Source organism: Ursus americanus, chromosome 13 (genome assembly GCF_024610735.1).
Source record: "Ursus americanus isolate L20-20 chromosome 13, mUrsAme1.1.p, whole genome shotgun sequence".
Classification (NCBI taxonomy): Eukaryota; Metazoa; Chordata; class Mammalia; order Carnivora; family Ursidae; genus Ursus; species Ursus americanus.
In genome coordinates, this window is record NC_142139.1 from 15,880,077 (window position 1) to 15,894,074 (window position 13,998).

General features: G+C 34.2%; 1 protein-coding gene across 9 annotated transcripts in view; it reads left to right on the plus strand.

The window, feature by feature from the left end:
• BLTP1 (bridge-like lipid transfer protein family member 1) overlaps positions 1 to 13,998 on the plus strand; it is a 194,488-nt gene that overhangs the window by 159,311 nt on the left and 21,179 nt on the right. For 6 of the 9 annotated variants that reach the window (XR_015726479.1, XM_045799043.2, XM_045799042.2 and 3 more), the window contains 8 exons: positions 51 to 113; positions 2,376 to 2,629; positions 3,193 to 3,408; positions 4,861 to 5,041; positions 5,518 to 5,719; positions 7,397 to 7,558; positions 8,767 to 8,906; positions 10,066 to 10,267. Coding sequence is in view for 8 of the 9 variants with exons in the window: in XM_045799043.2 (XP_045654999.2) it covers positions 51 to 113; positions 2,376 to 2,629; positions 3,193 to 3,408; positions 4,861 to 5,041; positions 5,518 to 5,719; positions 7,397 to 7,558; positions 8,767 to 8,906; positions 10,066 to 10,267 (1,420 nt within the window). In the remaining variant the exon portion in view is untranslated. The remainder of the gene's footprint in view (positions 1 to 50; positions 114 to 2,375; positions 2,630 to 3,192; positions 3,409 to 4,860; positions 5,042 to 5,517; positions 5,720 to 7,396; positions 7,559 to 8,766; positions 8,907 to 10,065; positions 10,268 to 13,998) is intronic. The other 3 variants (XM_045799046.2, XM_045799049.2, XM_045799047.2) reach the window with 2 other exon arrangements.

Sequence of the window (13,998 nt, forward strand, 5' to 3'; positions counted from 1 at the left end):
TTTATTATTTTTCATGAGTTTTTATATATTTTCTTATTATTTTAATTAAGTTGAAAAAAACAATATGGGGAAGTACGCCACAATCCAGCTGTCCTGGGGAAGGGTATTTTCAGGTACTTAAGAACAACATAAATTTTGCTTTAAAACTAATAAACCACCCTGAAAATCTGCTTTCAAAACGTCTTCCTCTCATTTTATACTAAACTCAGACCTCAAAAATATTTTACATAAAGCTCTAAGATTGTTTGAATTCTTTTTCATCATGTATGTTTTATAAGATCTTGCATGAATATATTTTAGTTTTGTATTTCTTTGTATAATATTAATTACTGAATCTCCAAAATTAAAGACTAAATCAGCTTACCAAATTAACCAAATCGTAAATCAAAAGCTGCTATTTATTAGTTATTTGCTAATCCCTAAGTGAATCTCTTTTCACTACATTCAACCACAAAATGAATCATTTCTTTAAAAAAATTTTTAACTAATTGAAACTAGAATCAAACTTCTCTCAGAACAACAAATTAATCAATGAATGTTATTTCTTTGGAGTCTCCGTATATGCATAAAAAGCATACATTTATAAAAACAATCCATTTAAAAATTATATTCAAAACAGTATGGAAAATGTGCTACACAAGGACTTACAAGTTAATTTAACATTTTTATGAACCTTAATTTTCCCTAAATGTAAGTCATGAAAGTAAAATTAAATTTTAAAAGTATATCTGTACACTAGGTATATAAATCTTTGTCTAGGAATTTTCTGTCAAGTTACATTAAAAACTGGCACTTACTCCACATATATTTTGTTTCCCTGCCCTCTTAAGCTATAGTTTTAGTACGTATCCTGTAGTTACACTGAATTTAGTCAAACTGAATTTTGTTTTATTTTTTTTTATTTTTTAAAGATTTTATTTATTTATTTGACAGAGATAGAGACAGCCAGCGAGAGAGGGAACACAAGCAGAGGGAGTGGGGGAGGAAGAAGCAGGCTCATAGCGGAGGAGCCTGATGTGGGGCTCGATCCCATAACGCCAGGATCACGCCCTGAGCCGAAGGCAGACGCTTAACCACTGTGCCACCCAGGCGCCCCTGAATTTTGTTTTACAACTATGAGATTATAGGGAGCTTGATAAACATGTCCTTTTTTTCTAAAAATGAATTTGGAAATAAATCATTTACAGAATTGAATTGAGGGGTTCTCCTAATTGATTTTTCCCCATCCAATTTTTTTTTGAGACATATAACATTATATCAGTTTCAGATGTAAAACTAATGATTTGATTTATGTGTATATTTTGAAATGATTAAGTAATTCTTAAAGGCATTAATATTTGAATTGGTTCAAGTCCTATTTTTAAATAGTAGTGTATGCTATTTGTAAAAAATAGTATATAAAAATCACAAATTATAAAATAGATCATTAAGGCATGGTTAAATGTAAAATAAATATAAAACAAAGGGATATTTACACAGATTCTTTTAAAAATTGAAGATGTTCTGGTAAAATCTGTTTTACTTATTTACTAAATAACATGTATAATATAAAAAGTGAGGAAAGCAGAATTCTGCATGTTTGAAATTTTTATTATAGTACTCTATTTTCGTGTATCTGAGTTTGTTGTATCTAATAGCATCAATAAGTTACATTACCTTGCACATAACACTTTACAAAGGCTTATCACATTTTCAAAGGATATTTCAGCAACTCTTAAAATTAAGAATACAAATTGGATCATAGGAAGTTTTGTTGTTTTGTTTTGTTTTGTTTTTTTGATCTACTTTCAATACAGTGGTCTCCTGGTGCAATTCTCAGTGACATAGTGTTTATAATAAACTGTGAATAAGGTGAATAAACCATTCACCTTAAAAAATAGTATTCTTAAGTTTGATTGACATCTTTAATTACATAATGACTGGCACATCGATCTAGGACTCATTTTTAAAAGCTATCTATAAAAAGCATCTAGAACCATGAAGTACTTTCTGTACCGACACTGCATGCTCTTCCGTCGCTAATTGCTCTTTTCCCTTCTGATTTACAGTTGATCACACTGTTTGCTTTGTCTCCACAGCATGTTTAACTTATGCTTATGGAATTACACAATATGTACTAATTAGCAGGATGATATAAGCTTATGTAACATAAAATTTCATTCTGATTTTTAATATGTCAGTAGTGTGACTCTCTGTGGTAAGACCTGCTTCCTTCCTTGGTGTGCCATTTCATATGACTTTCTTTCAGTTCAGAGTGAGGAAATTCAACTCTGAGAGAACTTTAAATGTTTAAACATATATTTTTTCTTTTTTTTTTTAATTAAGAAGAGACATATAATATGAACCTGATTCATGTCTTCTCTTTTTACATTCAGTTTCCAGAAGAGACAGAACTGGACCTTTTGTCAGTAACCATTGAAGGTCCATCCCATTACTCCTCAAATAGTGAAGGATCATATTCCGTGTTCAGTTCTCCCAAAACTCCAGGAGGGTATTCATCAGGCATTCCTTTCCAACCTGAAGAGGGCCGACGGGATGACAGTTTGTCTTCTACTAGTGAAGATTCTGAGAAGGATGAAAAGGATGAAGACCATGAGAGGGAAAGGTTTTATATTTACAGGAAACCCTCGTAAGTGGCCTTTTTTGTTTTGAGACCCATAGGTAGTATTTCAGAGTCTAGCACTGACCGTTAAAGCACTATGTGTAACTATTAAATTTTACAGAAAAAAATTTTAATGTGCCTGGCCAGAGTCACACTAAGAGGCATAGCCATGGTTTACTAATGTAATTTAGCTCCATATGACATTATTTTTTTCTTTCCCTATTCTTCGTTCTTTTAATAAGATCAGGAAAATAGCATTTTACATTTTGCAGAAATGGAATCTCCTCAAATGGAATATGGTTCATACACTGATACTGAGACTCCTTAATAGCAGTGATTATGCCTGTGTCCTCAGCACCTAGCATGTTGCCTGGCATACAGTAGTTACTGAATGCATGGTTGTTGGATAAAATGTGACTCCATCAAACTTAGGAAAAGCTTCAATTAGTATGAGCTAGTTGAGTCATATGTATGAATTTATAAAACAGTAAAATTTATTTACAGACTATTGCCCATAACATATTGGGAAATAATTTGTTGAAAATTCTTCCAATTTAATACAATGTAACGATCAGTTGTTCTTTCTCTAGACACACATCTCGTAAAAAAGCAACAGGCTTTGCTGCTGTTCATCAGCTATTTACAGAACGCTGGCCCACAGCTCCAGTCAACCGAAGTCTTAGTGGCACAGCTACAGAGAGAAACATTGACTTTGAACTTGATATACGGGTGGAAATTGATAGTGGAAAATGTGTGCTTCACCCAACTACCCTTCTACAAGAACATGACGATATAAGCTTAAGAAGGTAAGAAATTGGTCAGAAAAGGGTACATATAACTTCATTTGTTAGAAATACTACTGATGTATCACTGAATTACAAAAGCTTTTTCACCCATGTCCCAAAATACAGATTTAAAGAGTGGATTTAATCGTAGTTTTAAGTTTGAGTGGTTTTTTGTATAACATACTATTTCTTTAAACAAGTGTATAAAATTTTCTGGCAACTAGAAATGCATTTCTGCTTTAGATTATAGCAATTTAATTAAAAGAGTTGTATCTTTGTAATTCCCCTTTAAATAAGCCTGAATTTCTCAGTCTCTGTTCTTGTATTGTGCACATTTCTGTTTTAAAGAACAGTGCAGTACTCAAAGATATCTTGGTTATTCAGAGTTTTGATGAATTCAAAGAAAAAGCAAGATTGGGAGACAGGGGACAGAGGTCTCAGTGTACCAGAACGCGGTTCAGGACACCCTGCAGCTTTAGCATTTGTCTCCAGCATTGAAAAAGTGGTGGTATAAATAGGCTTAAGATTAGATTATTTTTTCTTTGAATTTTTGCTTTTCTTTCCTAATCTAAAAAAGAGCTAAAGAAAATAATAATTGATAGATCGGATAGATGGGGAGTGGGCGGAAATGTCGATTAAAAAAAAGGGACAGAATGCTGACAGTTGTTGAATCTGGGAGATGGAGCCATTGGGGTTCACAGTTCATCGTTCTGTTTACTTTTTGCATGTTTGAAATCTTTCATAATAAAAGACTTTTACGGGCACCTAGCAGGCTCAGTCGGTAAATCATGCAACTCTTGATCCTCAGGGTTGTGAGTTCGAGCCCAGTGTTGGGTATAGAGATTACATTTAAGAAAAAAAACGATTTTTAAATGGTCTTTTTGTCTAAGGGGGATGTTATAAAATGAGAAGATAAAAAGGCACTTAAACAGTTAAATTCCTACAAGTGTAGTAGTAAGGATTAGAGGGGAAGAGGGGTAGGGGGGATGGGCCAGCCCGGTGAAGGGTATTAAGGAGGGCACCTATTGCATGGAGCACTGGGTGTTATATGCAAACAATGAATCATGGAACACTACATCAAAAACTAATGATATACTGTATGGTGACTAACATAACATAATAATAATAAAAAAAGCATGTTAATTCATTACAATAAATTGCTGATATTCAGCTGGTTTTACCTATGTGTAAAAGGCAAATTCATTTGGCTCAACCTAATATGTTCATGTGAAACACCTGCGACCTCAGGAAAGATTAAAGGTGGCTGCTCTCTGTAGTTACAGAGCATACAACATGAACATCATCCTGCATGGTGTTAGCCAGTGTAGCTCCAGGCACTAATGAGCTTTCCTTTTTCAACTTGATTAATGAAGGCTTACTTTCCGTTTACTGTATAAGTAAAAGTTTGATTTTAAACAAAAGGAGATAAATGCCTTTTTTTAAAAAAGATAAAAATCATTTTTCTATTTATAGGAGTTATGATAGAAGTTCCAGGAGTTTAGACCAAGATTCTCCTTCAAAAAAGAAGAAGTTTCAAACTAATTATGCTTCTACCACCCATTTAATGACTGGCAAGAAAGTGCCATCATCTCTACAGACAAAGTCTAGTGACTTAGAAACCACAGTATTTTACATTCCTGGAGTTGATGTAAAGGTAAAAACCTTAAAGTCTAGGATTAGATTATTCTTAGCAGTGTTTATTTTCTATCATACATGTTCTTCCTTTACTGATTATATTAAAGTGAGATGTTCCAACAGTTTTCTCTGATACAGCTATATTCTGAACATAAGAATATCCAAATTGCAAGTGCCACTTCTTTTATACAGCTTTTCCATTAAAATTTGTCAGTAAGAAGTTACTTTTTTTTGCGTTGATACTCATTACATTTCCCGAACCTTTCCTAGTCCAACTTAATTAAACGCCTATTTTTTAGATTTTAGAATTAAAGCTAGAAGGAACTTATTATCTGGGATGACTGAAGAATCTTGCTAGTATCACAGCATTAACTTGTAAAAACTGAAACTGGGTCTTCTGACTCCTGGATTGGTGTACTTTCTTTCACACTTTTCTACATATGTTTTTCTCATCTTCATTATTTTAATTTTGGAAGTTTATTTGTCTTAATACAGCTGCATTACAATTCCAAGACACTAAAGACCGAATCACCCAATGCCTCCAGAGGATCTTCCTTGCCAAGAACCCTCTCTAAAGAGTCCAAGCTGTATGGTATGAAAGATAGTGCACCATCTCCTCCTTCTCCTCCTTTACCTTGCACTGTCCAGAGCAAGACTAACACCTTACTTCCTCCCCAACCCCCACCTATTCCCTCAGGTATTTCAGGAAAATATACTTTATTTTTATTTTTATTTTTTGTTAACTTATTAGTCATCACCTACTTGCTCTATTGAGAATTTCTTGCAAATTCATATGTTAAAGAAAAAAATCACATAGACGTGTCAATAACAACTGTATAAAAATAGCATATGGAAGTGTGGACTGACTTTTTGCTATTTTTCAAACTGATACTACCTTAGAATGTCAGTGTGAAAAGAAACTTAATATGCTAGATAGTTTATTTACTTAACTTTTTAAATCTGTATATATTTTGGAAAATTTTTATGTAGTTCATATTTGGGAGCTTATGATCTAGATGGAAACATCAAACTTACGCTTTCAAGACAAAGTGCATTGGTCTTAACCACATTTATTAATTATCTATTATTGCATAACAAGTGATTCCAAACCTGGTGGCTTATAACCTCAAACACAGTTTGTGTGGATCAGAAATTCAGGAGCAGTTTGGCTGGTGAATCTAACTTGACAGTCTCTCATGACATTGTAGTCAAGATGTTGACTAACGCTGCAGTCATCAGAATGCTCAACTGGGTCTGGATAATCTACTTCCATCACATCCCGTTCACATGGTGGGCAAACTGATGCTTTAGTTCCTCCCCACGTGGGCCTGTCCACTGGGCTCCTTGAATGTTCTCATAACAAGGAAGCTGACTTCCCTCAAAAGGAGTGATCCAAAATAGAACATAGCTGAAGTTGCAGTATCTCTTACGGCTTAGCCTTAGAAGTCACAAACAATCACTTCCACAATATCTTAGTGAGCATACAGGTCAGCTCTATTCAGTGCAGGAGAAAACTACACAAGGGCATGAATACCAAGGGCCACTGGAAGCTATTTTGGAATCTGGCTACCACACCACATGAATGATACCTTATATATATAGTAGAATTTCCAAAAAAAGGGAATATCAGACTGGACAAGAATTAGTTAAAATGTTTCATTTGAGAGATGGAATTTGATATATAAATCTTTTAAAATAGCTAATAAATGTGATAATAATGCATAATATTTTTATATCACTTTTGAATTGACGTCTATGCCCATTAAGTGCTGGACAGATATTATTATCCCCATTTTATACATGAGGAAAGTTCAGGCTCATAGAAGTTGAGCTGCTTTACTAGGTTTACAAAGCTAATATATGTTGGGGGTGGAAACCTAAGCCAAAGTTAGCTAAGTCTTAGCTATTATATTCATTCTACTCACACAGAAATATTTGTTATGTAGAAAGAAAGAGGGATGGCAGTCCATGTAGGGAGGCATTATAAAGATCTACAAGCTAAGAACAGCAGGAACATAGGAAAGCCTGAAAATATTTTTCCTCACTTAACACAAAATATTGTTAGTAAAATTTCTATCTCCTTAAGTAGACAAAATAATGCTAAATGAGATGCTAAGCAAATTATAAACTTGAAAAATTGAAGCAACATTTGCGACTTAGAGCAAGTAGGAATAACTATTATACGTATCATTAATTATCTTTATATTCTAATATTAATATATCATTTCTATCAATCTGCTATTTTTATTGCATTGTTGTATGGTTTAGGTATAAGTGTCCTGATTAAAGTGTCATATATAGTTCTAATTTCTCACAAAATTATTATATGTTGTATGGGAACTATAAATTCACCTCACATTTGTAAATGTTCTAGCCAAAGGAAAAGGAAGTGGAGGAGTAAAAACAGCCAAATTATATGCCTGGGTAGCACTTCAGTCATTGCCAGAAGAAATGGTAATTAGCCCCTGCCTATTAGATTTTCTGGAAAAAGCCCTGGAAACTATCCCAATTACACCAATTGAAAGGAATTATACAAGTAAGTATCCTCCTTATATATTTACTTCCCCATCACAATTTTTTTTTTCTTTTTAGAGCACAAGCACAGAGTTGGGGAGGGGGCTTGCCGAGGGAATGGGAGAGAGAACCTTAAGCAGGCTCCATGCCCAGCCTAGAACCCAGTGTGGAGCTTGATCTCAGGATCCTGAGATCATGAACTGATCCAAAATCAAGAGTCAGATGCTCAACTGACTGAGCCATCCAGGTGCCCCTGCATGACAAATATTTTGAAATTCTATTACTTAGAAGGATTTTTAATACTGTTATATATTATTATATAATATACTCAGTGATCAAGAATTATAGAACTGAAAAAGAACTTGAGAAATCATCTAGTCCTCATTTACAAATAAATTAAGTCTTGGTGAGGTCATACAATTTTCCCATGGCCACAGCTAGTTAATGACAAAATTAACATCCTTAATTCCTACATTAACTTCCCTCCTAGACTGGAAACTTCTTGAGGGAAAAGCTTAATTTTCTTTGTACAGTGTTTGTTATAATAGGAGGGGAATTGGAATTTGGAGAAGTGAGCAAGAAGTTTGAATAGGAAAAGTTGTGTAGAATGATGGGCTACAGAAGCACGTTTTTGTGTGTTCATATCCCTGATCTTAGTACTAGCATAAGAGAAAGGATCTTTTTTTTTCTTTTTAAGATTTTATTTATTTATTTGATGGAGAGAGAGCCAGAGAGCACAAGCAGGGGGAATGGCAGAGGGAGAGGGAGAAGCAGGCTCCCCCTGAGCAGGGAGCCCAGTGTGGGACTTGATCCCAGGCCCCTGGGACTATGACCTGAGGCCGAAAGCAGACGCTTAACCGACTGAGCCACCCAGGTGCCCCAAGAAAGGATTGCCCAGAATGTCCGGCAGTTGGTTAAGCGTCCAAGTATTGATTTTGGCTCAGGTCATGATCTCAGAGTCATGATATGGAGTCTCCCATTGGGCTCCACACTGATGGTGGAGTCTGCTTAAGATTCTCTCTCTCTCTGCCCCTCCCCCATCATGTGTTCCCATATGCACGTCCTCTCTTTCTCTCTCTCTCAAATAAATAAATAAATCTAAAAAAATAAATAGTTTGCCCTTGCCCTAATAATAAAACTATTTTGACAACTGTCAGTTCACAAGATGAAGATATGGGACAAATAAATATTTTGCCCTTGCCCTAATAATAAAACTAAATATTTTAACAGCCGTCAGTTCACAAGATGAAGATATGGGACATTTTGAAATACCAGATCCTATGGAGGAATCTACAACATCATTAGTATCATCTTCAACATCTGCTTACTCTTCCTTCCCTGTAGATGTTGTGGTTTATGTACGAGTTCAGGTGATATACTTCATTTTTAACTTTTTGTTTTAAAGAAAAATGTTTTTCTTAGGTTTGAGTATTTCCAACATTATTTCCCTTAAAGTTTCTTTAACCTTGGATTCATGAACCTTTAGTATAACTATAATGGCTTAGAGATCACCTGAACCTTTGGGAAGTATATGTACAATTTTATGTGTGTATTTACTTTTCTGCTGAGGAGGTTCGTAGATCCTTGGGCTTTCAAAATTTAGATCTTATACTTTTTTGGCAAAAATAAAAATGTGTAAGTTAAACCCCCCCCCCTTTTTTTTTTAGAATTTTATGCCGTTTTTTATTATGGCACCTGTATTTCTTGCCATTAAGATCCTTTTTGGGCAAATATAAAATGTTATTGAGATGTAAATCACACAGTACCTTTGTTAGATTTTTGCTAAGTTATGGAATTTTTATTTAATATTTATTGTAAAATGCAGCCTTATCCATAGCCCTTTGGGAGTGTATTAGCATCTGATTGAGTCCATTTATTAAAGAATATTTGAAAACTACCTGTAACCAAACTTCAGGTTTCAGTTTACCTTCAACTAAAATCTGATAATCTCAAGAATAAAAGAAACACTAATGGTCATCTGTTCAAACTATTTTCTACAGTAGCAGTTTGGCCAAAAGGGCTTCAGGATGGAGTTTTGCATTAGCCGTTTGAAGATATGATGATCACATTAATGGGGGAGGGCTTGAGAGTTTATAAAACTTCTATTATTATAATAGCTTTTTAAAAATTTTAGTATAGAGGAATTATTTCCTTTAAAAACTTGATTATGAACAAGTATGATATGAACATAGACATTGTTAATGTTCTGAATTATCTAAATGTCTAAATATGTTTCAGGTGATTCCTAAAATACCATTTTGTTAATAAATTTTGATTAATAAATATCTGATTAATAAATCAGATTAATAATAAATATTAATATTAATAATAAATATTTGATTAATAAATATCTGTTTGAAAAAGCTGGGACATGAAACACAAAGTCCTTTAAAGTGTCAAATAATTTGCTATATATGGACTGGAATGGAAATTAATTGTATTTTTTGGAATCCAGTGTGAAATTTTTTAACTAGTACCTAGAAACTTTTTTTTTATTTTTTATTTTTTTTGGCTTTCTGCACTTTTTAGCCCTCACAGATCAAGTTTAGCTGTTTACCAGTATCAAGAGTAGAATGCATGCTAAAGCTGCCATCCCTGGACTTGGTGTTTTCTTCAAATCGAGGCGAACTGGAGACTTTAGGGACTACGTATCCCACAGAGACTTTATCCCCTGGAGCTAATGCTACTCAGAGTGCAACAAAGACCTCTGCAAGCAAAACTGGAATACCGGGTATAGAAATACTCTCTTATTCCGCTGGTAGAAAGCCAAGTACTATTTTCAAATAAATATTTTAATAGTAATTAGTACATATTTCTAAAAAAATAAATTTGGAAAAGGAGAGAATATTTGAGAATTAGAGTATTTATAGAAAAATATATAGAGATCAGAATTTTTCAAGTATATTTCGGTACAAATGAATGGCAGTTGGATAGCATTTTTTGGTTGTCTTGAATGTACACACTACAAGCACTATGAAGTAATTGTCATTTTACATGTTTAAGTACTTTGAATGTTTTATTTTATTCTCTATTTTTACATTTAAGAATAACAGTGTTGCAAATGGAAAATGAAAGATATAGTATTATCTTGCAAGAATTTATCACAGTGAATTAAAATTGTATGAGGGGTAGTAGAGATGTATGTGTGTGTGTATTTAATCGTAGGATAGATAGATAGATAGATAGATAGATAGATAGATAGATAGATATAGGGATATAGGGATATATATATTTATAACTCAAATGTCCATTTCATGAAAGGTTTTGTTTTTAACACACAACTGATGATTTCCTAGTGAGATAGTCACTGTTCACTATATTAAATCTCAGTGTCATTTCTGCCCTAAAAATAATAGAAAGATAGCATATGCAAATGATAAAGATTTTATTGACCATTCTTAAAGAGACTAGAATGAATGAAAATTGATAATTATTAATAAGAGAACTATTATTAAAACAGTGGTTCATAACCAGGGGTAAAAAAGCCCCCAGGTATATTTTTCAATGTCAGAAGACACTGAAAAAATGGCTAAAGTAAAATATTGCTTTGCTGTGTGAATCTTTGAAAGTTTTCATTGTAAAATAGGAAAACAAAAAGTCGATATTTTAGAAATAAATTTTTGCTAATGCAGTTGCCTCTCACACTTAGCTCCAAAATATTGCTGTTGGAATTGTGTTGTAGTCTATAAAGTATTGGAATGGTAGTGTCAGGTTTTGGGAACCTGTTTTATATTGTAAAATTACCTCGTTGTTCATTAGAGAGAACATGGAAAACATGAGTACTGAAAATGAAAATAATATCCTTTTATCATAGATAACCAGTATTATCACTTCCTTTCTACTCTCTAGCACTTTTGTAGATACAGCCTTCTTCCCAGGCACAATTTAATCTCTTCTGCTATGTATCTTTTAAAAACTTAAAATATAAGTTTTCCCCAAATTATTAAGTATTCATCTCTAAAATTACTTTAATGATTGCATGAGATTCCATCATTTTGATCCTACATTTGAGACTCCCTGGGCTTTTTGTTTTCTATTTTGTAAATAATATTGAGATGAATATCTTTGTATATAAATCAACATCCTTAGGATAAATTCTTAAAAGTGGAATTCCTGAGTCAGAGAGAGTGAACATTTTTAAACTGTTTTATATGTTTTACTCTTCTAGTAAATCTAAGATTTCTGCATCCTCACCACAGTGTATGTAGACACCAGGTTCACTGTATTCTTCTCAACATTATGCTTTAAATTTATTTTTAATCATTATTAATGTAATGGGCTAAAATGGGGTTTTATTTTATGTGTTATTACTTCATTGGCTAATGAGGGAGAGAGATAAATATGCCCATGTCCATTTCTGTGTTGGGATATTCACTTTTTTTCTTAATGACAAAATGCCACAAATTACTGACACTTAAATTATTATAGTAGTGTATATATGTACCATACTAAGTATATGTAGTGAAAGGAATATGAAATCAGTGACTATTTTTTATGTCCACATTTTGATTCTTTAGAAAATAAAAAAAATGATATAGCATCCCTCATTTTAATCATCATAAAACATGCAGGAAGAATAATGAGAATAAATGTATAAGAAGTATAGGTTATAATGGTATCCATTATTTTTTTTTAAGAATATTTATTTGAGAGACAGCACAAGTAGGGGGAGGGGCAGAGGGAAAGGGAGAAGCTAAGCAGGGAGCCAGACTTGGGGCTCAATCCTAGGATCCTGAAATCATGACCTGAGCTGAAGGCAGACACTTAACCGACTAAGCCACCCACGTGCTCCAACAGTATCCATTCTTTCAAAGGATCTTTATTGAACTTTACTGGGGTCCAGGTCAGTGCCAGGGATTGAATAGATGGTAGTGAACCTAGCTAGCAGATGTGTCCCTAATATGTGGAACCTAAGTTGAATTTGGAAAAACAGATAATAAGCAAACAAGCATATTTTAAGTGGAAATGTGAAGTAGGCAAGTATGAGTTAGCCAAGCAGAGAGTTGGGATGATGAACGCCCTAGGTATAGAATATAAAAATCCATGAAGCAAGAAAGAATTTGGCAAGTTTAAACAAAAACAGAGAACTAGTTTAAGTGGAATGTGGCAAACAGAAGGTAGATTGGTATGAAAAAGATTTAGAGAGATGGGAAAGAGATTATGTGGGGAAGCCACTGAAGGATAAACGGGAAGGTAAATGTGAGATTCTGATTTACACCTTTAGAACACCACCAGTCCAGCTGCGGTGTGGTAGTTGATTGGAAGAGAACAAGAGTATGTGGTCCATATATACAATGGAATATTACTCAGCTATCAAAAAGAATGATTTCTTAGGGGCGCCTGGGTGGCACAGCGGTTAAGCGTCTGCCTTTGGCTCAGGGCGTGATCCCGGCGTTATGGGATTGAGCCCCATGTCAGGCTCCTCCGCTATGAGCCTGCTTCTTCCTCTCCCACTCCCCCTGCTTGTGTTCCCTCTCTCGCTGGCTGTCTCTATCTCTGTCAAATAAATAAATAAAATCTTAAAAAAAAAAAAAAGAATGATTTCTTAACGTTTGCTGCAACATGGATGGCACTGGAGGAGATAATGCTAAGTGAAATAAGTCAAGCAGAGAAAGACAATTATCATATGGTTTCTCTCACTAGAGAGAAACATGGAACATAAGAACTAGGAATATTGGTAGGAGAAGAAAGGGATAAAGATGGGGGGGTAATCAGAAGGGGGAATGAACCATGAGAGACTATGGACTATGAGAAACAAACTGAGGGCCTCAGAGGGGAGGGGGGTGGGGGAATGGGATAGACCGGTGATGGGAAGTAAGGAGGGCATGTATTGCACGGTGCACTGGGTGTTATACGCAACTAATGAATCATCGAACTTTACATCAAAAACCAGGGATGTACCGTATGGTGAATAACATAATATAATAAAAATATTATTATGGAAAAAAAAAAAAAGGAAGAGAACAAGAGTAGAAGGAAGCAGGGAGAACAGTTGGCCATTTCAGCAGCCCAGAATTGGTAATTGCTTAGACTAGAGTAACAACAGTGAGACCAGGAAAATGGACAGATTTCATATATGTTCTTAGACGTTGAAATGATATAGTGATAAATTGCATGATAGAGATTAGAAGTAGGAAGGATGACAAATAACTCCCAAGTTTCTGGCTGAGCTATTTACTTGGAAATGTTGACTCACTGGAGATGGGAAACACTGGAAGAAAAACAGATTGAGGGTAAAGATAAAGAGTTCAGTTTTGGACCAGGCAAGCTTTAAATGCTTGTGAAACATTCTAGTAGGATGTCAAGTAACCAGTTGCAATATGAATCCAAAGAAGGTCTATGTTTTTTGGATATACATATTTTGGAATTATCTGCAAAATCATGTAATGTTCTATTGAATGCTTTATTCATATTTTTTACATTTAAAGCATATTTTGAATCAGCCTATACACCTGTGGTAAG